Genomic DNA, 27,374 nt, shown 5'->3' with positions numbered 1-27,374 from the left:
GGATCTCAGCAAATGCAAGGTCTTGCTGAGTCACTGAGTGCTGATAAAGAACACATCAACCCCCAGCAGACAAACACCACAATTTTGGGTGTTTCTTCATGATGGAATTGACGGTTTTGCTCCCAGGTGTCAATTGGACATAAAAATGAAACTATTTTTACAATTTATTGGAAATAGGTGTCAGAGACACAAAAATACAGAAACCTTGATTTTCATACAGAACAGAAAGGTTTGCAGTAATGTGTTCATTCTTGTCATGTGGCCATGTGTTTGGGTGTTTTTGGTGTGGGCCGACTTTCTTGTACTATAATTATCCTGTCAAAGGGCGCAAACCAGACATTAGTCCTAATAAGCTATGAGTGGAGAAGGGAGAAAAAAAGACAAAAAAATACAAATATAAAGCAAATATGAGGAAAGATATAAAGTCAACCTTTTCCAAAAGAAAAAAAATGCTGCAAATGTAGTTTAATATGAATATTTATTTAAAAATCCATAGTTCAATACAGAAATAGTCATCTATTATATGTATCATCAGACAATCAGTACTTCAGCCATGCTTTCTCTGATTAATCACGGTTTCAAAAAAGTACAAGATCATTTCTTTTTCCATTATTGAACTTGTGCAAAGAAAACACACTAGAAAGCAATAGAAACACTGACACAAAATAGATAACGATCAATTCCTTTAAACAATTCATTTTTCTGAAGAAGGCATCACACAATTCCAAGAAAAAAAAAATCAGTGAAAGATTTAAGGCCATTTTGTACAGTTAATTTTTCATATAGATTTGTATATTTCAAAACACTCAGTTTTCAACAAAAGGAACTGGTGCATCCTTTGTAAAACTGTACATGCAAACATAGTGCACATTGTTAAGAAGATATGACGAGCATACAATATATTATTTGGATATCTTTAGTAAACAAAGATCTTATGTGTGGTAAAATCTCACATGGTCTAAGAAAACACTCTTATCAAGGTGCCTCACAGGCGCAGACACTCGCACACACACACGGAAATACTTGTATCAAACACATGCTTGCACACACACACACACACACACACACACACACACACACACACACACAAACACACACATACACACTGGTGACTTCTTGGGGCTTGGCAAAGTTACTGAGCTGTTGCACTATGATTAAAAACTATATAAGTTCATTCAAAGAAGATCAACACAAAATAACTGGTCGCACCAACTACTAGGACTGTGTGAGTATTTGTGGGTATATATGGAAGCTGAGAAAGGTCAAAAAAGTAAATATTTTGTTGTAAATTAATCAAAAATGAAAATGTTTAAAAATCACTAAAATCTTTGAATTTCGTGTATCTGCAATAACAAGGTTTTAATTCTTTGTTTTTATTGTCTTTTTTTTTTTTGCCCGTATCACGGTGGAATTTCAATTTCTGTAATTCCTAAAACCCTTTTCAGCAGTTTAGCACTCTGAGTTAAAAAAAAAACTATATTGATATTTGAATTTGTTTAAGTCTATATTTCACCGATCCAGTTGCAGCAACTTGTTGCTTTCAAATTAGTCAAATTAAAGTCAAACAAAAAAATGATCATTTAAAGATAAATTCAGCAATTCCAGTGGTAGATTTTTTACGCTAACAAATGTTCCTGTAAAAATTACAGTAAAAATACTGGCAGCAAATAGTTTTGTGTGTCATTTTTCTTTTTGTGTCTAATTTGTGTCTTGTTGTTTTGTCTCCTTTTGTCATGTTGTGTCTCATTTTTCTTTTGTCTCTCATTTGTGATGTTTCTGTTTCATTTGCGTCATTTTGTGTGTTTTTTGTTCTTTTGTGTCTTTGTTGTAACATTTTGTGTCAAATTCTTTTGTTGACTACATGTAGCAATTCACGCTACATAAAATGATTTTATACTTCGTGAACAATGAAATATTTCAATGCTATAAATTCAGTGCCATTGAGATTTTGTGTTCATGGCTGTTTTTAACTCCATACTATGTTGTTTAAGTCTTGACATAAAATCATGTGAAATAAGTATTTAGTTAAGAGTTTTCATTTCCTATCCTGAAAGGATTTACTGATGAACATGTGACTACAGGAGGTAGTTTGTTGTTCAATTAGCACGAAAGGGGAGCCTGGTGTTTGAATCTAGCCAGCCAATTAATTTTAAAAATGTCATGAAAATGTTAAATATAGCCTGAAAGAACGTCGATGTTGGCATAAAGGTTAATTCACTGTTAACTCTCTCCTGCTCCTGGTATTTGAATCTTTTAAGTGAGACAATTTGCCATTCGAATGTTGGAACTAGACATCTTTCTTCCTACAAACACAAAACTGAAATCATAAGCAATAAAACTTAGTTCACTATACTCAGGGGATCTGCAACAAGCTTTACTTGCTCTGGTATAATCGGTAGTTTATGGTGGCTAATGTTACTGTAGAAAACTTCTCTGCCCTTCCTATCGACAAAGGCTATAATAAGCCCTCTCTGACCCCCACAGTATCGGATCTGTTAACAGTTTTGTGGATGTGATTTTCCAGAGTATCTGCTGCGGTAATGAGCTCCCTATTTTGACCTGCAGTTCTAATGATATGTCCAGCTATACTCCAAACGCAGCGGGTGCACAGCTGCAAGAGTATTGAGCCGATACACGCACATTCAAATGGTTAGTTCAGCCAGAATGGGGCTCTGCTACTGTGACAATACATGGGGAGACTGTGAATGAAGAAACTTGGGAATGTCAGGCAACTGCAAGACAAGGCAACGATGTCAGATATTGAAGTCAAACTGTTTAAAAAAAAAAAAGTCAGTTAATCATTTTGCATGGTCAATACACCATCGAGCTACAAGCACAAAAATGAAAAAAAAAAAAGAAGTCTAAAGGAGACCATTTTCACCCTGGACATGGATTTGGAATGGTATAATCTCTTCATACAGGCTTAAGATGCCGTATGATTTTAACCAAAGAAGTAAAAAATTGGTATAAGACTGTGTGGATCAAAACAAGCCTCATCAATAGCCAACAGCAATGGAGCTTTTATGAGTACAGAAAAAGGCATGGATACATATGGAAAAAAACTTGTCTTGGCACTGCAAAAACTCTGTAGACACAAGAAAACTGGGAATTTTGGAAGCAACAACTGAAAAGATTAAACAGATTAAATAAAACTGGACCCTTAACCAAGCCCCTTCTTAAACCAAAGGCAAGTCTGAGCAGTGGACAGCCATCTTGGTGAAACCCCTAAACAGTTGTTCGGGGCTAACAAGACCAGGCGCAAATCCAAATGAATGGAAGGAGAGCCGTAACTGGAATTTCAATGTCCTAAGAGCTTCGGTAGAAGGCTATAGAACTTCTCTTTTTGAGTCTTGAGGATCTTTCAGCTCCTCACATGCCAGACCAGTTATGACTTAAAGTGTTAATTGTGGTCAAACTTTCAAGACTGAATTATAAGTACCTGATAAGTGCTGCTGATGTGCCAGTCTGCCATAAATGTCCCGCTTTATTCTTCTCTCATTATTCTCTTGTCTTTTCTGTCCAGAGTGTGTTCATTTTATTTTCAAATATTCACCTGTTAACAAGTTTAGCTTTGAAGACAGTTGCACATTAACTACAAGTGACTTGTACTATATGAGATCAAATGTATGCATCCTAGTTCATTTTAAAGAAATGGATAAGCGAGAACTTTTTGTTTGGGCAAGGTATGGACTATATTAGACAATGAAAGTCATAATTTGTCATAACTAAAATTTAGCTGGAAATAAAACCATATATATTGTTGACCTAATCTATTGACCAATAATACTGTTGTTTAGGCATATGTTTGTTTTGCACATGAATTGTTAAGACATGGAGGCCTGAGCTTTTCCTTCAATGTTAATGTCTTCTTTATTCACATTGTCTGCCACCAAATTGTGCTAGTTTGTGTTAATTTTAATCCAATTCAGTGTTATTCTAGAAATTTCCTCTTATTCCCTGTGGAAAACCTCACTGATTGACATCTTGGGGGGCGGGGCTTAGTGCAGGGTTAATTAGCTCATTATATTAAATGTGAAATAGTGAGCTCCTATTTCACAACAACCAACCTAGCATTGGTATTTTCAAAACCTGATTCAGCGATGCCATAAATTCTCTGTGTTCGTAGACAGTTAATTAGTGACTGTTCCATGCTGTGTAGCTACTTTGATACTGTCTGGTTTGATGTGGTAATGGACTGTAGAATCTGAAAAATAACGCTTGTCAAGTTTTGGTCACTGTCAATACTGCAATGTTAAAATATCCTGTGTAGTTCGCTCGGTATGTAGTAAATGGCAAAATGCTGCACTTTCTTTAAGCCATTTTAAAATATTCCATTTAATGTTGTTTTAAAAGAAATTCTACATTCTCTCATTCAACACACAAATTGCATTCATTACTGAATCACGGCACTGACCAATCTGTCCACATTCACCACAAGAACAAAACTCATCAACGTTAAAACTGGAAAATCGGCGATGACAAACGCAGCTCACACAAATCATCCTCCATCACGCGATTGGCACATAGAAATCGTAAAAACCAACATATAAAGCCGTATCAAAGCTAAAGGTGTAATAAAAACACAGGCACGCGCACACACCCACACATAAAAGAAAAGCAAACATAGGGAACGTGATTTTTCTGCATTTTTGACCACTGGGCTCTTTTTGCTCAAACAGTACTTAGTTTGAGAGCAGCTGCTGTCGTTTTAAACATGGGGCAGGAGGGCAATGAGATGACACAATGAGACAAAACCCCCACAGAACGAGGGCATCTTGTAGCCAAGGCAGTTTGGAGGAGGGAGACGGACACAGTGGGAGATGGAGAAGCTACGTTTCCATTCAACAGTCAATAATCTTGGTTCGAACAAACAAACTAGGCATTAAAAATCTAATTTTGGGCAAAAATGTTGGTCATATTTTATTTTATTTTTTTGAAAGACTAATGACAGGGGTCCACAGCCATGCTAGCATGCTAATGGTTACTAGAGGGGTGTCGTACGAAGCAATTTCGACAAAGCCAGGCTTTCTTTGGGGTAATCTGGCTAAACAAAATTTAAAACTCCAGTCAGAGATGATGGGTATCACGACGGCAGTTATCAACTTTTTTTGTTAACCTGGTTTTCTTAATCAGGGTGTGTGTTCACTCCAATAAAAAGAGGTGTCCTCTGCATAAAATGGACCAATTTTACTTCAGTTAGATAAACAATTTGTTATAACAGAGAGCTGCGAAGAACTACAAAATGTACTATGCTAAAAATTGCTGTTACTGCTGAGTCACCAATGGTTTATCAGTTGCACTAAGAAGTGCAGAATTTTTAGTTTTTCTACAGAACCTGGTTAGAATACTTGGTTTAACCTCAGTTGACATATAGAATAAATGATGCAAGAGAGGAATACTGGTAGAAAACTGTTAATCTGTACATTAATATTTGTATTTTACCACTCAGTGCACTCTCAGTGCAGCTGCTTATATTTTACATGACTCGTGCCCAGTAGTACATAATATTCAATAAGTGCATTTATGGCTGATTGCTCCATAATAAAGAATACGTGGAAATCACTTTAGTTTTTTGCTAAATCCAACTGAAATTAATATTGTTATCATTGATTTTTTTTATTAGATAAATCCTAAAAGATTAATTAATTTTCTAATTTGTGTCCAATACCAGCATTGTAAAACGGACTTTGCAGTAAGTCAGGACCAAGCATAACAGCATATTTATGCAGTTTTTTTTTCGCATCACCAACTGAATGAATGTCGGTCCCTGTGGCAACACAATGCACACAGTTTGCCTGTATATAGTTTAGTGGTGTTACTAACAAACAGCTCAAAAGGTCGGCAGACAAAACATATTAACCTAGCTGAAAATCTGAATCGCTCAGAGAGAACGTGGTCAAGGATCAAATTTATGAAAAGGAGGTGCTTCTTATATTCCAATTTGAAATTCTAAACAGAACCACCTCTGGAGCCATGAAGCATCTGTTACTATGATGATATCGCAGATTAAAACAGAACCAGCATCATGACACTGAAAACTCTGACTTTAGGCTCAACATGTCTCACAGAGTCATTCATTCACTTCATGGTACACCCCTTAGGAATGCTGTTTGCTATGCTAAAGATCTTTGTCTGTTAGCTTGCTAATGGTTGCTACTAGCAGTAAGCACACTTGGCAGATGATGGAAGTGTCTTTAGTTTTTCATGAATCTAGGCATACACAAAAGTATTGGGAATATTTCATTTTGCTTGTTTTTTTTGTTTGTGGCCTTTTAGCCATTATTAAATAGGACAGTGGAGCGAGAGACAGGAAACGTGGGGAGAGAAATGGAGGAAAGGCCTGCAGCAAGGGGCCACAGGGTAGATTTGAACCCATGACCACTGCGTTGGGGACTATAGCCCCTGTTTATGGGTCCTTGCGTAGTAATCAGGCCTAAAAATCAACAAAAGCATCAAGGAATATCACAATAGTAGTATACTGGCTTTCTGAAGGCAAGATTTTACATTTCAAAAATGCTTTTGGAGTGAAGCTGAATCATTTATGAGCCTGATTATATTAAACGAATCAAAGAAAATGCCGCTGCTATTCATCACATTCTGTAATAAAACCCTAAAATAAGCATAACAATGATGCATTTTCAAATCGGCGGACTATTGTAACTCATAAAATAAAAAGTTGGATGGAAACACAGCTAAGGCACAAAAGAAAGGTACAGAAACAGAGATGGACAGACAGACATGAAGATAAGCTCTAAAAGGGAGACGAACAGACAAATGGAGATACAGGCAGACAGATACTCACCCCGTACAGACAGACAGACAGACAGACAGGCAGACAGATGTAGAAGAGGTAGTGCAGGGCCACTATATGCATGCACTTGACTGAGGCTACACTCATGCAAAAGGTTAATATAAACACTAGAATACAGTACAGTACGGTACAGCACGGTACGGTACGGTACAGAAGGGCTACCAGGACCTGCACTGCTGCTACCTGACACATGCCAGGAGAAAGAGAGAGAAAGAGTATTACAAGCTTCATATTGAAACTGTGTGAATATAAAAGTATCAACAGTAAAAATCCTTGTCAGTATTTACTGTAAACAATGAGTGAGTTGGAGAGAGACAGAGAAAGAAGAAGAAGTGTTCGGTTATTTACAGGAGAACTTCGAGTTCGTTTAAGATCAAGTGATTCCTTTGTTTGTCTGGAGACATTCTCGTTTCCACGGAGCGGTGCTTTACTTCGTTCCTTCATTTTCTTCACAGCTTGACTCCTCAAACTCTCTCCAGGTTTCCCAGGCAAGAAAAACAAATTAAAAATAAATCCAGACAACAACAGGAATGCTTGACAGTGGAAGTAAACAGACTCTCATTGGCTTTTCAGGCCCTCAAAATGCGCCACTCTCCCGGCCCGGCATGCAGCTTCCTGAACACGAGAAAGACCACTGTGTATCCACGACGACAAGGCATGGAGAGCGGCTTTAAGGAAATGGAAGTATTTCGCGCGTAAATGTTCAGCGAACCCCTGACTCCGAACGCCATTTTTACTCCTTGCTCTTCAAATCTGTGTTTGGAGGGGTTGGCCAGGCGGCGTGTAGGGAGGCGGTGCCGGCGAGGGCTTTATCCCGCGGGTTCGCATGTAGGACAGGAACTGGTCGGGGATCTCGGCCAGGACGTCTTTGGCGAGCCGGGCCATGCTCAGGACATGGTTCCCTGTTCGGTCGATGTAGTCCCTGAATGGGACAAACTGAGAAGGAAGAAATGCGAGTTAAAAAACACATTTTAAAAGAAAAAGGGGACAGGAAACATGAATTTTTAACTATAAACAGCAATTGTCTAATCATAAAGGCACAACAAACTTGTCAACCTGATTTTGACGTATGATTAAGGTCTGCTTAGAAATACAGTCATGAACAAAATATTACATATATTTGCAAGATCATGTATATTTATTATATTATTATATTATACATCTTTTGGAAATATTTTTTTAAGTGCCAGATCAAAATTATACACACAGCAGTGCTAATATTTGCATAAATGTCCCTCGGGCATTTTCCCCTTAACTAGGCGCTTCTGGTTGTATCGATGACCAAACTGTTACACTTCAACAAAATTTGTTAAACTAAACTTTCTGACACAGTCTTCTTTCTTTAGATAAGTTCATACATTCCTGATGGGGTTGAAGTCATGACATTTCTTTATTTACTTAATTTACACTTAATTTTAGTCATTACTTTATGATTCCTGATGGGGTCATTGTCTTATTGGAACATCCAACTGTGTCCAAAATCCAACCTTCTGGTTATTTTAGGTTTTCCTGAAGAATGTGGAGGTAATCCTCCTTTTTCATTATTCCATTTACTTTGTGTAAAGCACCAGTTCCACTTGCACTAAAACAACCCCATAGCATAATACTGCTACCACCATGCTTGATGGTAGGATTGATGTTCTTGGGATCAAAAGCCTCAATTTCTCTCCATCAAACATTATTTCTGGTAAAATAGCTCAATTATTGTTTCATCTAACCATAGAAATTTCCTTTGTCCATGTGATCAGCAGCAAACTTCAGTGGAGGTTTAAGGTGGCAGTGACACAACTGTACCATGAACTTTAAACTTACAAACAACCGAGTGACTAAGTGACTTCCCTGACTCCTTTACGTCAATGATTTGCTTTTCAGGTCTGTACTCAGCTCCTCAGACTTCCCCATTGTAGCGTTTGTGGCTGAGTCCTATGAGTGTATCATAAGGGCCCCATTTCAATTGGCCCCGAAGGGTCAGCAGCTGTAGTGAATTGTAATCTCTCATGAAGAGTTAAAAGGCCATGCCACTAAGAAAATTTGATTAACACAACTTTCTACATCACCAAAACTGATCATTCAAGTTGCTGTGTATATTTTTGATCCAGGAGGTTTTGTTATATTTACAGAATATCTGCAATAAATCTATAAAGAACCAAAAATGCATGATTGCTTTTTGTGACAATGTCATTTAACAAATTTATCACAAAAATCAAGAGTTATAACATTCATTTGGAAACTCTTTACATGTGTATGAAAACTTTTGTTCATGACTGTATTTTTGGCATTTAAAGACTTTAGATGTTCTTTTCCAAGACCAGAAGAGTACAAGGTGTAAAAACAAATTAGAATTGTGTTATCTGCTCCAATTTAAGCTGTAAATTAATGTGAGAAAGAAGAAGAGAAGAATGAAGGTGAAATGTGGGGGAAAATGATGAATACGAATGTAGAAAAAGAACTTCAAGGATAGAATGCAAATTATGTCATATTATCCTTTGTGTTTTAACTAAGTGGAAGATGAACTTATGAAGTTCAAGATTACTTCTGTAAAAATGCAGCCATCTCACCAGTCCACTTCACAAATTGGCACCGCAGCAAAGAATCTGCCCTAATTAAGACACTGCAGACTCACCCTCTTGGCTGAAATTAAACTGCTGTCTGGCTGTCTGGTGAACAGGAGGTGGCAAATGTGAAACTTTCTGCTAAACAGCACTTGCAGACAAATCTGATCCCTGAGGCCATCGAGACGAGCAGCAAATGTAGATATAAGAAAAGTGCAAATTAGCGATGTCATGTTTCTACTTAAAATTTTAAGTCATGAAATCTGTTGATGTCTGCTGAAGCTTCGCGACTGAGAGGACATTCAGGCACAGATCCACCAAAACAAGACCGAGTTAGTGCCAGCATATATTTGGGATAGCTGGGATCAAATATTAGGTTCAAAATGTGCAAGGATGTGACGCGGCTTAGTGAATGCAACTAAGTTTGTGAGTGGTTACCTTAGGCCAAATGTTTCCACTTGTTACAATCATTCCTCTTGTTCATTCTGGATGGCAAAAACTTCCTTCATAATGTGATTCCAATCAAAGTCAAAGTTAGGTGTCTGATAATAAAGACTGGTGAAGCCTCATATTAGCTCCAGATAAACTTCAGAATGTAATTTCTGGATTTTCTGGCCATTTTTTTTGCTACTTTCACATTTTTACTTGCTGTGGGCTCATTTTTTTTACTGCAATATAAAGTTCTGCACCTCTATGGAAACAAAACAACCATAGTTAGCAGTAGAGAGAACTCAGAAATGTGTTATGTGCAGGATGGCACAGTAATAATGTCACAAATCATGAAAAAAAGAAAAAGCTGAAGTTTAAATTTAAAAAAAAAGTATTAAATAAAAATTTAAAAAAAAGAAGTAAATGTGTTACCAATACTGGAAAAATGGTGGTATAGATATTTTACTGCTTATATTTTTAATTTGTTTCCATATTTGTCACCTATTGGCTCCGTGTTACACTGCCTGCAGTTCAGCCCAGTTCACGACTGAAAAGTCCATGAATTTTTGTCAGGTGACTGTTGGCTGCAGGTGATTCATGAATCACTTGATGGTTGCACAGAGAGGTGCAGAATTTTTCATTTTTTTTAGAATTTATCTTGTGCATATGGTTGATTTTTTTGGAGAATTTTTAGGTGAGACATGTAGAATAAAGTGATTCGTAGCAATTTAGATTTAGTTATTTTTAAGATGGAATAGAACGTCTTCTATGAGTAGTTTAAGGGCTGTAGATAAGTTCTAAGTACTGCTGATGCAACTAGGTTTTACAAGTTTCTGGCTCTAACGAGCAGTGTAACAACGCAGGTTTTAAAAAGATAACATGCTTTTCAAAGTCACTAGTGGGCTTTGAGTTTCAGAGGGTTAATGTCCAGTATGAAGAGGAGGAATGATCACATCAAGAAAAAAAACGGTTCAATGTTCATGTCAGTAATTTTGTAACACACTTAAAAATATGCTCTGTCAAATTTACCTCAACATACAGTAGTTTTGATTGAGTTTTGATCACAAGTGACAGAAATGAGGGTCAAAATTCTAAAAATAAGTTGCAATAAAGGAAACAGACAGAATTATCCTTTAATATCACTACATTGGATGTGCTACATGTCAGTTTACTGTGATATATCATAGTCTCATGGAGGCCAACAACTCCACTATATAATGAGCACCACTTTCCCACAAAACAGGCCCTGAAGTGACATTATTATCCACACTAACATGTAATGTAACTTGCTAAAGAATCCCTGAAGGCAGGATGTTGTTGGCTTCTTTAACCGTCGGGTCACGCTGCAACTTAATATTAACATCTTAAGGCTGCTGCTTCCTTCGCATTCCTCAATCCACGTGTTGCGATTTAATAAAGAGATATTCCACTGATGGCCACGTGTCACTAAACCCTCATAGGGCTGCACTCTCTGCTCTTACATGGATGCTACAGCGAAGCTAAATGAGCACAGATTTCAGCCTGTTTCATTTACTTAATGAGATGTTGTCACCTGCAATCACAAGATCATCTGAGAAGCCAATTTGCGCAGAAAACCCTCGCCACGGAAGGTAAGCCTCACCATGCCACTCGGGGTTATTAGCTTGCTGATAATGAGCGCCTGGAGGCTGAGCTGGTGTAATGTTCCTGCGCTGAAACTTAGTTTCATCGCTGGGCCTCTTCTGCATGGAGCGTCTGCGTTTATGTGTGAACTTCAGCTTGTTAAAAAGGCAGCTAATGAGCGAGCCTCCATCGTCCACGTGGCTCTGAGGGAGGGTGAGAGCGAGAAGGATGTGGCGGCAATGGCGTAAAGGTCACCGAGGGGGAAAAGCGTGACTTCAACCATGTCGCAATCAAACAAACGGCTCGGTGTGGATGTTTGCATTTCTTGCCGTTGCTTTCATGCAAAGGATACGGCGTCGATATGACAAGTAGAGGTTGTCATTGTGATGTTATTGCCTGCAGCAAGGCAAACAGGAACATAAATAAAAGGGGAAGAATGGGGCGGAGGCATGGTTGAAGAGATGTTTGAAGAGTTAAAGGAATAAATGCTAAGATTAAGAGTGAGTTGATACATTGAGTTTATATTGAGAAACCATTCCACAGAAGCAAAGCAAAAACCATCTATGTTGTAAAAGTGTAATTTTTTGCTTCACTTCACACCCTTCTGCATGACTGACTGACTGATTGCAGACCCCACTATGCCCTGGACATTTTAAGCTGCACTTTACTCCGGAGGTTAGAGCCGAGGGTCACCGTTCGCCCATTTTAATGAGAGAGTGACAGAGTAAAAGACGGAGAGACAGGGATTTGGCTCTTGACTCTTACTGGGGAGTTTGCCATTAGCTTTCTGTGTGTAAGTGTGCGTCTGTCTTGCCATCTGGGTTCTGGTTCACCACACTATCGAGGCGACCAGGTGTCTGTCGGACCTGGGGTCCGTCTGCACAGACCTCCAGGGACACCAGAAGCACCGGGCTCATTTTGTGTCCACGGTTTTGTGCTTCACTTTGTTGGCAACGTGTAACAATAAAACGTCATCTGACTTGATAAGAGGGCTTTGATTCTTTATTAACTACTCTTGGGATCTTGAATCATCTGGTGTGTTTAGGTTAATTGCCACAGAACAAACCTGAGGTCTGGTGGTCTTCAAACAGAAAAAAACTATACAGTACACGAAGACTGGAAGAAAAAGGCAACTAATATTCACCCCTTAGCCACCTAGAAACTTAAATTAGCCATGATTTCTACTGCTCATGAATCAGAATCACATTTAAAATAAATACGCTTCATTGTTAGGGATGGAATCTGGAAAAACCGACAACAAGGTGGCTGAATGACAGAGTTCAGTTGTAATATTTAACAGGGTTTAATTTTTGATAATGGTGAAAAACAATCTCAACTTTTTATAAAGGAATGGAAATGCAGTGGGGAGTTAAAGTGTACCTGAACAATGTCCCTCTCAGCGTATCTTCCTCTGGATGAGATTCTGACTTCATCACCATCCAGCTCAACCATGGCTGTGGAGAAGAACATGGATGATAAAGGTTAAAGAGACATCGAGAAAGCAGGCAAACCTGGCATTAGTGGTGTGATCAAAAAGTTCTGGGACTTTTGTGAAAGTAGTAACTGTCAGGAGACTCGTGATCACCGGCAGGAGCCCATATGCAAATTCTCTATTTACGTCAAACTGTAGCCAAGAAGAAAACGTCAAACTCTGTGTGAGTCTGCAGCTAGATGATCCAGCTTTTATGTGGAGGATCATTACTATTGACAAAAGCTGGAAGAACCACCGGAAAAACAAACAGCACATGTCACGGTGGAAAAGTTGCAGTCTCTGAGGTGTGTCAGGTTGGGAGAACCAGGAATATTATTTTCTTTAATGTTCATGCAGTTGGGCACAGGGAATCCAGAGTATTACTATAAAATTCTTTATAGAGATGGTGATGATCAATGGTAATGAAAAATCTTTTAACCAGTTTAAAATATATTAACCAATAAGGCAGAGGCAGAATATACATGCCAGAAAACGTGCTGGGGACTAGCCGTAAAACCTGGCTGCACCATCAGTTGGAGCTTTTTACAATCTAATTAGATGAAAGATGAAAGCAGTTTGTGTTTAATTCAGTCGTCACTAGAGGAAGCAGTCACTTGGACTACAGGAAATCCTGTTTTGGTGGTATTGTGGTAGTTTAACTATCATTGGGCCACCATGACAAAGACTTTTGTGACAGGTAATGGCTTTCGGCTAGAGCTCACAGTCTCAAAAAGAACTGTAGTCTACTAGAACAACACTCTTATAGAAAAGAGGTTAATCTAATTAAGCACCTTCAGTAGCAAATGTAACATGCCTCTTATTCAAGTTGTCAACTGTACTTCATTCGAATGAAAAATGTCTTGATTATTGATTAGTAACACTGCCAACAATTGCCTAGGAAAATTGTAAGAAACTTGCATCACTAGTCTTGAGGGAGAACATTTGGCACAAACTACCTGAACTTAAAATTCAAGCTGAATTTTTATCATTTTGACTGTTGAGGAGATTCAAAGCTCATTGTAAATAGTGCTTGACATGTCTACATAACAAAATTTCCAGGGAGTGTTACAAGAGCACTATACCCAGTGAATCACTGCACAAGGAGATGACTTTGATGTTGGCCAAATTTAAATTAGATTTTTAATCGGCACAGTCTCCCTCTGCTTTTTGATCACACCTTGTATGCATTATTGCTTACTGTAAACAAACATAAACCAACAAATCAACCACAAAAAAATGAAATTTAGATGATACTGGTTGACCAAAATGTAATGAGTTACTGGAAGACCAACTACTCCAAGGTTGGATTCCTTCTTTATAATTTTCTAGCGCAGACTTTTTTTTTTTTTTTTTACAAAAGTCAAGATCTTGGTGACTTACCATCAAATTCTGCAGGCCCTACCCCCACAATGATGATTGACATGGGCAGACAGGCGGCCTACAGAAAAGACGAGAAGAAGAACCATTTATATTTTGCAAAATTTAAAAACACCAAGTTCAGCAATAACAAAGGTGATAAGTGAGCTACGTGGCCCTTAGCGGTACATAAATCCTGTCGTGTTCACGTCTTTGTGGTATACAACATACAGCATGTGTGAGCATGTGTGTGAATCTTTAATGTGTGTGTTTTCTCCAGCACCTCCTGCAGGGCTGCGTGGGTTGAGACATCACAGTCAATAATATTAGAGATGAGAGAATCAACAACCCAGCCTGAACTCGCTGACAGCTTACAAATGACATGTGTTGTGTGTTTGTGCGGGTGCCGCAGATTAGAAACAGAAGACGGACCAGCAGTGTGTGTGTTCAGTGTATCTCAGTAATGCTTTGACCTCCGGCTGCACAGAGATAGATAATCTTATCAAAAACATCTCGATTATTTTCCCGACGGTAAAGGTGCTCTTTTGAGCTCCTACCTACTGCCTTCTTCCCCTATTATTCTCTTCCCTTTAACACTCTACTCTCCTTTTTTGTTGCTTTCACAGGCCAAGAGACGGATCACTGGCTTTGCAAAAAACGCCTGCTGTTCACTGTTCATTTTGTTTGCATCCTACGTGGCGCCTCGGCTTTCCTCTGGAGCGTGCTACGACTTGACAGTGATGGAGAGGACGGAGCGAGGGTGAATAACACGCTGTCAAAAGTGAGAGCAGCGCAGCAAATGCGCAAAAATAACAGTAGTAAAGGCTCCCGAGTCACATTTTTATTTCTGCAGGCAGCGCAAGAAAGGGCGGGCATGTAGGGACGAGTAAAAACATGTAAAGCCAATATCAAACATGTGTAAATCTTATTTCAATTAGCAGCCCCTTATGTTCATGTACATTCTGAGACTTCTAGATGAACATGAAGGGTAAACTCAACAACATGTGTGTTTTCTATGCAATAATTGCTTCGCCGATACATTTATAAGCTGACAGTAAGTCCACTAAGCAGCCTAATTAGGAAACACAAATGCTTCCCAGCTTTCACTGAAATTCTGATTCATGTTCTCAGAAGTTAAAAAAATGCAATTTAAAAGACATTTTTCCTTGTATATGTAATTAGTTTTGAGGCCATCACAGTTGTGGCCATTTCCATACAGCTTACATCTAAGCTACATTTAGCTTACATCTAAACATGGTCTTCTTTTTGATTACATTGCAGCGTTTTGCTGGATTTTCACACCATTTATACACAGAATGACAAACAATTTTGTACATTTATATATAACATAAATATACAAAGGATGAGTCAATGTGGCAGTTAGCGGTACAATAAGTGTCACAGCATGTAAGCTACCCTCCTAAGACCTGGCATCATTTTTTTCCCAAAAGAGCGTAACATTAAATTGCCTGGATGACCCCAAACTTTTGAACGGTAGTGTTGTGCTTGTTGTTTATGTTGTCCAACATGAGAATATTTATTTTATTATTTTTCAGAATATAATGCAGAAAAAGATATTTGGGATAATTCAGAATAGGTATCATCACGTAGTTTGCCCAGCAGCGTGACTCCATTGTTTATGTTTACAATACTGTAAGAACTGTCTGCAGCGCATGTAGCAGAGTACAGCTGAGCAGACAGTGTTGCGGAGTCAATGAGTGTCTTCATGGCAAGTTGCTAACTAGTTTGTAAAATACATGAGTTAAAAATAATCCTATAATTTCCCCCTTTTAAATGTAACTCTAACATAATCTATGTACAGTGCTGAACAAATTTAGTAGACCACCTGCCATAAAAACGAGAAAACACAAATATTTCAAATATTGTTGCCACTGTCTGATAGAACATCACTTTTTGGTCTTCGTGGATAAGGTTTTTCACACTTTCTTTAACATTAAGTTTGTTGACATGCAGGTTTTGAGTGTGAACAGGATAATAAAAAAAAAACACTGCATAGTAGGATTTAGTTGCAAAAAGACACACATTTGAAAGGATGATGTTGACCAAAAACATGCACTCTGTCTGCAGCATCTTCCAATTGTTGCCACTAAACAAGGAACTCATTTGATTGACCATTTAAAATTAGCACAACAAATATCTGAATGACATCCAAAGCGGAAAAATTATCTTGGTTGCCTTTGCCAGTGTGACACTCTATGAGAAAAGTTCCCAACTGCAGAGAGAATCACTGACACAATAACTTTTCACCTCATGAAAGACACCAATCAACAGTGTCCGTCCCAGAGCTGGATGAAAAATGCACCAGCTGGAACAGCTACAATGGACTCGTGGTGAACTGGAAAACTGAGTCTGACACAAGTCTGAGCCTCTACTGTCTTAATGAGAACTTCTAAATAAAAAAGTCTGTCTACAAACTGCATTTTGCCAAGTGAGAACATCGCAGCAGGGATGAGAGAAGCTTTGGCTGTTTGGGGCCTTGATGAGAGACTTCCTGTACAAAAACACAATGTGTTGAACATGATGAAGGATGATGGACTTAACAAGTGGACCAGACTGCAGAGGATTGGGCACAGACTGGATATTATAGTTGGTAAGTTAGACTCACACTCAGATTTACTGAGCTGTTTCTTGCAGTACATAATGGAGAAAAACTATCCATCCATCCATTATCTATACACCGCTTAATCCTCACTAGGGTCGCGGGGGGGCTGGAGCCTATCCCAGCTGACTCAGGCGAAGGCAGGGGACACCCTAGACAGGTCACCAGTCTGTCGCAGGGCCACATATATAGACAAACAAACACTCACACATTCACACCTACGGGCAATTTAGAATGATCAATTAACCTCAGCATGTTTTTGGACTGTGGGAGGAAGCCGGAGTACCCGGAGAAAACCCACGCATGCACAGGGAGAACATGCAAACTCCATGCAGAAAGATCCCGGGAAAGCCGGGACGGGAACCAGGGATCTTCTCACTGCAAGGCGAAAGTGCTAACCACTACACCACTGTGCAGCCGGAGAAAAACTAAATATTGGAAAAAAAAAAAAAAAAAAAAAAAAAAAAAAAAGAGTTCTGAAGGAAAGCTCCAGCTGTTGGGACAAGGCAGTAGTCGCTGGATACTAGTAGGAACGTACTGTCTCTTTTACATTCTACGTCCTCCCAATTAAGAGTTAATCCGTCTTTTGTTGTTGTTGTTTTTTGTTTGTACTGTCCTGTCAATGTAAATCAAGCAGAATGGTGCTGTGGAAAAGAATTTCTCCACAGGCACAATAAAGTCTAAGTCTAAAGTCATATTGTTAATATTTGTATTTATAAGGAATTTATAAGCTTTTACGTTGATGTCACCGAATTTCTTGTTGTTAAATTTAGGTACACTTTCCTCAAAAAATGGGGTGAAATCTACTCAAAAAAAATCAAGTTTTTTTCAGTCATATTAAAATATAAATAATTTTTTTTTAATTAAATAAAAAAACATAAGAAATAGCATAAAACAAAGCAAAATGAAATAAAACTAAATGAAATGAAATAAAATAAAATATAATAAAAATAACCAGTTCCATAGGTTTGTGGAGTATTTTTGCATTTGTTGGCTTTGTTTTTAACATTTGCATCTGCTTTTTTTTTTGTAAATAAAGTTTTAATAGTAAGGAATTAACTTGTACTGTCTATTTACTGTATTTTTGCCTTTGAGCTTTAAAGAAAACTGTACGTTTGATTGCTTGCAAAGTCTAGCTATCATTAATGCAACTAAACACATTCACAAATGCAACTGACATTTCTCAGAAGACCTCCGGTGAGCTTTTTTTTTTTTTTTTTTTGCCGTTTAAAGTGCAGAATGAGGCGTTCACAGCTCTTACATTGACGATAGACTCCTTGGTCTGAGCCATGTCTGAGATGACGCCGTCTGTGATGATGAGCAGCACAAAGTACTGAGAGCCGTCGTTCACGGACGCTGCATATCTGCGTGGAAAAAACACACAGAAACATCTTTGGTGGCCATTTCCAGAACTCATGACTTCAGCATATCAAGCGTCATTCTGTGGAGTCTAATTAGTCGTAAATATTCATGTGGAAATTAGACCTCCTTTGGAAGCTATTTTTCCATAAATGTCGCTTTGATTCCACTCTGAATGATCTTAATCTTTCAGGTTTTTCTTCCTCCACGTCTACTTTCATGCCAATTCTGCAAATCTGCCACTCAATATGCTTTGGTTTTCTCCTGTGAGTGTGACCTTTCGCTCCCAGGTGGGATTCTTACTGATATTTACACACTGAGATTATTTCAGCTGCTTTAGCTTGTGCTGAGCTTCACCTTTCGGCACATCTGTCTCCTCCCGTCTGATGATGCTGCAACTCATATGCAAAGCTCAGATATAATAAAACAACCAGAGAATGACAGAGAAAAGGAGCAGAGAACAAGAAGTAAAGCAAAAAAGATGCATTGGAGAGATGAAAAATGACGGTGGATGAGGAAAAAACTGCTGCCAAATAGGTAATACAGCAGCAGAAAGGATGCTATGCGTATCTACAACACTTAGTTTTGAAAGTTTTTAATGAGGTTTAGGAGGAGGAATTTGTAGAATGTGTGCTGATTAGTCTGGTGTTTATCCAACCAAGTAAAATCTTGCAGCAAAAAACACTGTTAAATGATGTGCAGTCTGGCAGAGAGAGGTGAGGGGTTACTGAAAAATGTGAAAATAAAACATTTAACATATAAACTTTGTGATATATTCTATATTTCCAGGTAAAAGTGCGCTAAAATTTAAATTTTCAGTTTGTTTATCTGTTATTTGCATGGACCAGAAGAGTGTTTTAGTCAAAGAAAGTCAGAAGAAAAGAAATAAACTGTGGCCATCAAATATGAAGCTATAGAAATGGCAACGCTAGCCTACCACCTACTCTTCTAAAGCTCGCTAATTAACACATCTTGCTTGTTTAAGCCATAAAAACCCCAGAGTTTAAAATTAAAAAAGCCCACATAAGGTGCTAGTGGTTGGCTAAGATGCACAATTCTTCAGAAAACCACAATTTGTTGTTTTCAGATTTGTTTGTTTAAGGATTAAACCAACCAGATACAGTGTTCCAGTTGAAGTTTTGCGCTAAGCTAATGCTAATCCTGTGCTGTTGGTAACTTGTTCAACTCAAATCTTATCATTAGCCTCTCTGCAAGAAGAAATCAGTGATTATTTTCATGGACAAACTGACGAGTCAATGCAAATACTGCAGCATCTGTATGTTTCACCATTTCCCTCCAGACTTTGCCTCTTCATGTGTAAATACGCAATTACTGTAAGCATTTCTGCAAATTATCTCCCAGATATGTGAAGTAACCTGATGAGAGACATCACTTAAGTACACCTCTTTAATTACGTGCTCGCATGAATAGTTTCTTAATGTTTTCTTCTTTTTGCCTGCATCATGTGCCTGCTCGGCTTCTCTGCGGCACAAACCATGTTCTCGGCGAAACAGAGACACAAACAAATAAGCAATCAGCTCCTTCAAACTCTCGTTAGCTACCTGGCAACGGAGCTCATTACAGAAAAGCCGAGAACACACATTGGTTTCAATTCCAAGGTGAAATGTACTCAGAGTTCTTTCAAAGTGGCTCCATTATATGAGCAGTGATAGCAAATATGAAAGCCTGTGTTTGATTTAATGCGAACTGAAAAGGAAAGAAGTGCACAATTTGACACTGTTTACATGTAATTCTTTGCCTTTGTTTGTGTTACCTGGCCACATGGTTGATGACAGGGGAGAAGTTAGTGGGTCCGTACAGCTGAACTGACTTCAGACTCTGGTAGTAGGCTTCCATTACGCCATCAATACCCGTACAGTACGGGTTCTGAGGGTTCCCGTTCTACAAAAAAAGGCAAAGCGAGGAGACGATTAGACCTATGATTATTTACAGATGCATTAATTTGAGACACTGGAGAAGCAGATGGAACAAATAGACTCAAGATGGAATGAAAAATTAGAGCAAATATTTGAAAAAATTTATTGTCTGAGCAATTTTTGGTCATATTTTTCTCATGTTTCACTCACTTTTTTATGACAATATAAAGTCCTGCACCTCTATGGAAAAAGCATGACTAGAACTAGAAAGAACTTAGAAAAGCGTTTTTTGCAGTATAACACAGCTATAATGGTATAAATCATTAAAAACACAAAATGAAATTTAGTATGTCTTTTATCAAAACATAAATTAAAAATGCAGTTCCAAATGCTCACAGGTGCTACAAATACTGGGAAAAAATGGTGACTGTACGTACTATACATATTTAAATTTAGATTTGTTTTCATTCTTGTCTCCTATCTGCTCTCTACACAGCCTGCAGTTCAGTCAAAAAGACCTGGAATAGTTATGACTACTGGTCACAGCTGTTTATGCACATTTCTGTAAATACCAGCACCTTATCTATGTATCTATCTATCTATCTATCTATCTATCTATCTATCTATCTATCTATCTATCTATCTATCTATCTATCTATCTATCTATCCATCCATCCATCCATCCATCCATCCATCCATCCATCCATCCATCCATCCATCCATCCATCCATCCATCCATCCATCCATCCATCCATCCATCTATCTATCAAATGAGTAACTGTAAAGAAAAGTTGAAAATGAAATGAGCTTTTCTACTGTACAGTTTATATATGCTATTTCCTTAGTCTTTCCATTTATAGACAATCTATGCAATAGTCTGTCAGTATTTTTTATTGATCAAAAAATCTGTGAAACAACACTAATATGTGCAATAATGTGTTTTTTTGTTTTTTTTTTTTACAGAATGAGTATTTGTGTATATTTTGGTCTATTTTTATTTTATGCTACATTAATTTTTAATCTTTGCTGTTGTAACATTGCAAATTTCCCCAGTCTGGCATTTCTAAAGGATTACCTTATCTTTGTTGCTCTGATAAATGGTGTCATTTTGGCAATTTTGCAGTTGATTCTGGAGTTTACAGAACAACTTGGGGATCAACTTGGAGGCTGCAGTTTGTTCATTCCATTTATATGAAGGGACTTTAATGAAAGTAGATTTTATTTCAAGACTGTTGTATTCTACTTCATTAGTCTGAACCAGGCACATATACAGCAAAAATAATAAGGTAATAGACATATTAGATGTTTTTGTATATTACACATTATATTACATTAATTATCTTAAGTCTTGTAACAAGATCTGACTTGAATAATGAACTCTTCAAAGTAAGACATAGTAAGCAAATGCAATGCAAAACGTTCAAGTTGCAGTTCCCTTAATGTCCACTTGAGGCTTTCTCCAAAAGCGAGCCGATCCCTATAGAGCTCCATATTAAAAGACTAAATTTTGCAGCAGAAATAAACATGTTTACAGACTGGTACAAAAACAGTTTTGATCTCTATAGCTAATTTCTTTATTCATGACAACTGTACAATAGCCCCATTTTTATATAATGTCTCCATTTAAATTGCATTAAGCCTTAAAATTAGGCATAATTAAGTGTGCAACTGCTCTGCGTGACACTTGGGTGCTGCCTCTTTTGTCATTTATGGATTAGGCAGGAATTAGGAGGAGTTATTTTATTCAGTTATGCAATTCACTTTGAATTAAACTGCTCAACTGTAGCAAGTGAACCCTTTCCAGCAGAGCAAATCTGACTTTTCTATAAATGCAACCTGATTTAGAGCACACTGGCGTCATCTGAGGCTCCTGTCAGCGGAGGATTTCTGATCGTGTTTTTCTTGACAGGAGGTGTTCTAACCTGCTCGTCAAAAGCCTGAGTGTCTGACATTAAAACCTGCAAACCTCAACCTGTCAATTAACTCCTCCTCCGATGCTGTATGAAAAACATGCATATCCTCATTTTACCTGTGGTCTGTGTGAATAAAATACACACAACTAAGCAGCAAATGGACCTGCACAGTGAAGAGAATCGGTGATGTAGTGTATTTATCTACTGAGGCAGACCGCAAAAATGTATTTTACTGAAAAAAAACATGCACATGAAAGTAAAGAAAACTATATGAGCAGAGAAAGTTAAAAACAGTCTCAAAAATGTATGAAAATAAGCTTTAAAAGGTGATTTTGGTTAATTTGTAGTGAGTTTTTATTCTTTTTTCTTCAAGTTCTTTATGTTATGGCAGCAGAAGGTTTGTTTGAAGGCCTAATAGCTGGAAGACATCCTTTCCTTTTGTTCTTACCAAAGCAAACTCATGTGAAACTCGTCCATCGGGAGGCAGTTTGGCTCCAAACCCCAGCGCGGGAAACATCTTGTCGCTGTCGTAGTCCTGGATGATCTCTCCCACGGCCTTCAGGGCCATGGCGTAGGTGTTCAGCTGGTAGGGGCTCATGTAGTGGAGCGAGGTGGGCTGGGCAGGGTGGCCTGGTGGTGGAAGAGGACACACTGGGTATTAATTCAATCAAAATCTGACTCAGGTGAATGATTTTTCTAAAATGGCTTTAAAAAGGTAAGTAACAATGTACTTTATTGATGCAACAATTTGGGAAACTTTTGGGAAACTGATGAATCAAAGTTTGAATGATTTGTTCAATTAGACGCCCAATTAAATCTTTAAATTCACAAGTAATTAACTGTATTTATAAATTTTTAGCAATTCTGAAAAAAAAAACTGTGAAGATGGAGAGTAATAATGAGTCGGAATCAAAAGATGCTGAGAAAAACAGCTGTCTTGTGAACACTAGTACTATTACTATTCATAGGAAATATAACTGTTCTGTGATTTTTACTTGTAATATACACTGTTACTGGTCTACATGAGCAGCCAACCGTGCAAATGAACCCTTATTGTTCTGTACATTTATGTAAAATATAGAAATTCTGCTGCAAACAAGGGCCAACGTTACGATACTGCAACATCTCCCTCAGAAATAATATAGAAAATAAATGGAAAATTCTGTAGTTTGTGCATCTGAGGTCTTCTACAACAATATCTGACAAGTGAAAAAGAAATTTTTGCCTATTTTTTTCTTTATTCTGTATTTTTTCTATACTCCATATGCATCAAAGGTCGAGAAACAACATCTAAAAGGTCAAAACTAATTTTTTTGACAATTTTTTTTCCATATTTTTTCTATAATCCTATATGCACTGGAGGCATCCTGCAACATTGAAGAGGTGAAAAACACATTTTTGCACATTTTTTCATATAGCCTATAATATATACTACTTTTTTTTACAAATGTTTTCCCCCTTTCTGTTCTGTATGCATTAAAAGCCTCCTAAAACACAATTTAAAGGGTGAAAAATACATTTCTGCCCATTTTTAAAATCTAATCGAATTTAATAATACATTTTTGCCTATTTTCTTTATATATATATTTTTCTTTTTATATATATATATATATATATATATATATATATATATATATATTTTATTTATTTTTTTTTTTTTTTAAATATTCTTTAAACACCAAAGGCCTCCTACGACAACATCTGAGATGTGAAAAATACATTTTTTGCCATTTTTAAAAAAAATTCCAGACACTTCATTTTCCTGTATTCTATGTACATCAGAGGCATCCCACAACATCTGACTGGTGAAAAAGAAACATTTTTGTCCATTTTTTTTTTTATGTTTGACCTTTTCAGGGTCAAATTGAAAATAAAATTGAAAAAAAAAATGATAAAATCATTTTTGTAGATATTCTTTTAACACACATGTAAAAAAACCTGACCAGTTCTATGTTATACTATATAATTATGTGTGTGTGCTTTGCAGGATTGTTATAACCTGTGTGGGTTTAATGGTACTTAATGGGAACCACCATCACTGTGTGAAGAGCTGCTTGAACTTTTAACTCTTTAAATGGTGTTAATTTTTTTGTGCTTCAGTGTAAAAAAAAAAACTAACAGACCACTAGTTGTTTACCAGTTGTGATTGTGTGCACCGGAACCTGATTAGATCCATCATAGCTTCCCTGATGAACTTACATTGGCTGCTAATTTCCTTAATGTAATACTGAAGTGAGAGCTTATTTTGATCTCCCTGTAGCTGATTCTTCATATCAGCTGTTTTTAATAAACGCCAGATTTCAGCGACAGGCCGACATGAGGTACATCTCATCCTCAATCACTTTTTTTTATTTTTTACATCCAGTGCCTGAAAGCTCTCATTTGATCTAATAGGATTTGACTCAATTGTCGCCGCCCGTCCCACTATAACTGAGCTCAAGGGTAGATGGATAACACAGTCCCTTAATCACGGCCATCATAGCGAGTAACTGTGCTGAGCTTTAGCTGCCAGGTGTGATGGAGAGGGCCATTAGGAAACACTTGATTCCCCATCTGCATATATTAGAATAAACACTCCCGAGGCGTTCAGCAGACATTGTGTGTCTTAATATGAGCCTATGACTGTGTGGGTGTGTGTGTGTGCATTAAAGTTGTGTTTACAACAAGGCTCACCATTGGAAGCTGTAAAGTCGATGGCCACGGTGAAGTTAATCTGGGTCCTTGAAAGACAAAAGCAAAGATGTAGTTAATTTAAACAGCAATCGTCTATTGAGTATGATGTAGCAGGTTATGGATGAAAGATGAAAGCTGCATTTCATACTGCCAGGACACTGTTACCATTCTCAGTGTCAAATACTCAAATATTGTGTCAAAGCTCCCAGTGTTTTGCACAAGGTGTCATCAAGGCAACACTAGACGGTGATTTCCAATTTAAAAACGACATGTATGTAAATTGTCTGCACTTAAAAGCACTTTCCTTTCTAAGCTGTACTCAAAGTTTCCCATTCACATTCACATTTACACACCAATGGCAACAGAGGCAACTTTGGATTCAATGTCCAGCCCAAGGCATGAAGAGAGGCTGGGGATCGAACCACCAACTTTGCAATTAGTGAACAACCCGCTCTACCACCTGATGCCAAGTCCGTGGTTACAATCAGTTTCTCTGAAAAATGACTCCCCAGAGATGTTCTGCAAACTGCTCAGAAGCTGTTTCCAGTGTCTTCAAACACTTTTCGAATCATATATTATCCATCCATCCATCCATTATCTATACACCACTTCATCTTCATTCGGGTCACGGGGGGCTGGAGTCTATCCCAGCTGACTAAGGGTGAAGGCAGGACACCTGGACAGGTCACCAGTCTGTCACAGGGCTACACATAGAGACAAACAATCACACTCACATTCACAACTACGGACAATTTAGAATCACCAGTTAATCTCAGCATGTTTTTGGACTGTGGGAGGAAGCCAGAGAACCCAGTGAAAACCCACCCATGCACAGGGAGAACATGCAAACTTCATGCAGAAAGCTCCCAGGCCGGGACACGAACCGGGGATCTTCTAGCTGTGCGGCGACAGAGCTAACCACTGATCCACTGTGCAGCCCCTTTTGAGAAGAAATTTTAGGTTGTTCATTATGTTTTGTAGAAAAGACAGTCCCCCCCCATACATACACAATACATAAAAGTCGTGGCAGTGCATGAACAATAGTGTTCCATCAAACAGAACTCTTTGCTACTGAAACTGGCATTATATCGTTCAATGTTCAGCATCTTTAAATATTTCCACAGTAACTATTCATTTTCACAGAACTTTATTCTTCAGGGTGCAAGTGTCTGATGCAGCATTTTACATTAAGTTGGCTTACTCACTGTTTAATTTACTCCTGAAACTTGCCATCTTTTTATACACTTTGCTAAGTCATCCGTATGTCTGAGACCCCTGAGCTAACTGACTAAGCTCTTTCCATGAGAGTAAAACCTGGAGATCTGCTGCCAGACTTCCAGATTCGAAGCTCTGCCTTTTGCAATTTGTGGTTTCTGAAAGTAAAGACAGGCGGAAATGGAAGAGTAGCACAATCAGAGAGAGAAACAGAACCAGACACAGGGACAAAAATCACCCAGCGTGACAAAGTGGTACAACTCTCTCCATCCAAACATCTCCCAGCTTGTTTACCGGCAGAAGCAGGATGTGGTTAAAGCAGCTCTGTAGGGCTACTGCAGCTCTTTCACACCAATCCTCAGCTTCTACCTCACACACATCTCTACTGTCAAACAGCCGGCAGCTCATCATGTTCGTCGCCTCGGCAGGCCACGTGAAGTACAGCCAGTGTGCCGTCCAGAGGGGACAGAAGAGGAAGGAAAAGTTCACGGCACACTTAATGATCGGCCCACATTGTTGGGCTTTTTCTGGGGAATACAAGAAGAATTAGACAGCCGAAGGGTGAGGAGCTGCACTGACATGACACAGCTTGAAAAACGAGATGAATAACGACAGTGTGGGAAGAGAAAATAAGGGTTGTACGCTGAAGAATGACATTTGACAGAGTTGGAGTTAGAGAGGAATGTAAACTCTGCTTTTTCACTTTCCTGCTACCAAGTTTACTCATTATGGGGAAAGAATTAAATACAGTTTCGTCACCTTTTAGAGCTTGAAAAGACTGACAATTAAGAGTCACCTCAGTGAGGTTTCAGCACTAATTACTCGACTGTGTGGATGAGCAAATGGGGCATAAAGCAGAACAAATTCAGGTGCAAAACTGTTGAGGTTTACATTTTCTGATGTTAAAGTTGCAGTTTTGAGGGGTAGTTATTTAAAATCTTGGCAAATAATTACAGATATTCATGAAAAAGAAACGCAATAGTGTAGGAAATTTCGCAAAAACACATCTCTTGCGTGGCTACATTTCAGAATGGTATGTGTATGATCCCTGTGGGCCTTTATTTCGAAAAGCAGCACCACATTTGAATAATAATGATATAAACAAAAAACGAAAAGCTTGAACTTTGACAGCTAAATGCTCTGTTCTCTGTGGTTGTACCTGCACTCTGACCTCCTGCTGGCCTTCATCTATTCACAGAGTTTAACTGGGTCTTTATTAAGGCGTCACTATTAGCAACATAAAGACAACACTGGTCAAAACACGGTTTTCAAAAAAAGCTGCAAAACTTTGGGGTCAGTTGGTCATTTAACCTCTTCAGTAGACACTTAAATGCTTTATTACAACAACTACATAATAGATTCATGTGGAATTTTGAACAGACTTCGTGGAGACATAACCAGGTCCTCAGGTGTCTAGCCAATAAACTCGAGTGCAAGAGGGTATCCATCAATGCCCAACCCTTCAACAACCAGGATGTGCGCCGACATCCACCTTC

At 38.2% G+C, this 27,374-nt stretch overlaps 1 protein-coding gene across 2 annotated transcripts in view; it reads right to left on the bottom strand.

Moving 5' to 3' along the window:
- Window positions 1-459: 459 nt before the first annotated feature.
- Window positions 460-27,374, bottom strand: part of LOC111589158 (copine-8) — a 135,363-nt gene continuing 108,448 nt past the window's right edge. For both annotated transcript variants that reach the window (XM_055006486.1, XM_055006485.1), the window contains 7 exons: window positions 24,664-24,710; window positions 22,439-22,620; window positions 19,975-20,102; window positions 18,103-18,205; window positions 14,246-14,303; window positions 12,775-12,848; window positions 460-7,747 (listed from right to left, as the gene is read on the bottom strand). In XM_055006486.1, the coding sequence (XP_054862461.1) occupies window positions 7,559-7,747; window positions 12,775-12,848; window positions 14,246-14,303; window positions 18,103-18,205; window positions 19,975-20,102; window positions 22,439-22,620; window positions 24,664-24,710 (781 nt within the window). In that variant the 3' untranslated portion in view covers window positions 460-7,558. The remainder of the gene's footprint in view (window positions 7,748-12,774; window positions 12,849-14,245; window positions 14,304-18,102; window positions 18,206-19,974; window positions 20,103-22,438; window positions 22,621-24,663; window positions 24,711-27,374) is intronic.

This window comes from Amphiprion ocellaris, chromosome 21 (genome assembly GCF_022539595.1).
Source record: "Amphiprion ocellaris isolate individual 3 ecotype Okinawa chromosome 21, ASM2253959v1, whole genome shotgun sequence".
Classification (NCBI taxonomy): domain Eukaryota; kingdom Metazoa; phylum Chordata; class Actinopteri; family Pomacentridae; genus Amphiprion; species Amphiprion ocellaris.
The sequence above is the reverse complement of the archived record's forward strand: the minus strand, read 5'-3'. Positions and strand labels throughout refer to the sequence as shown.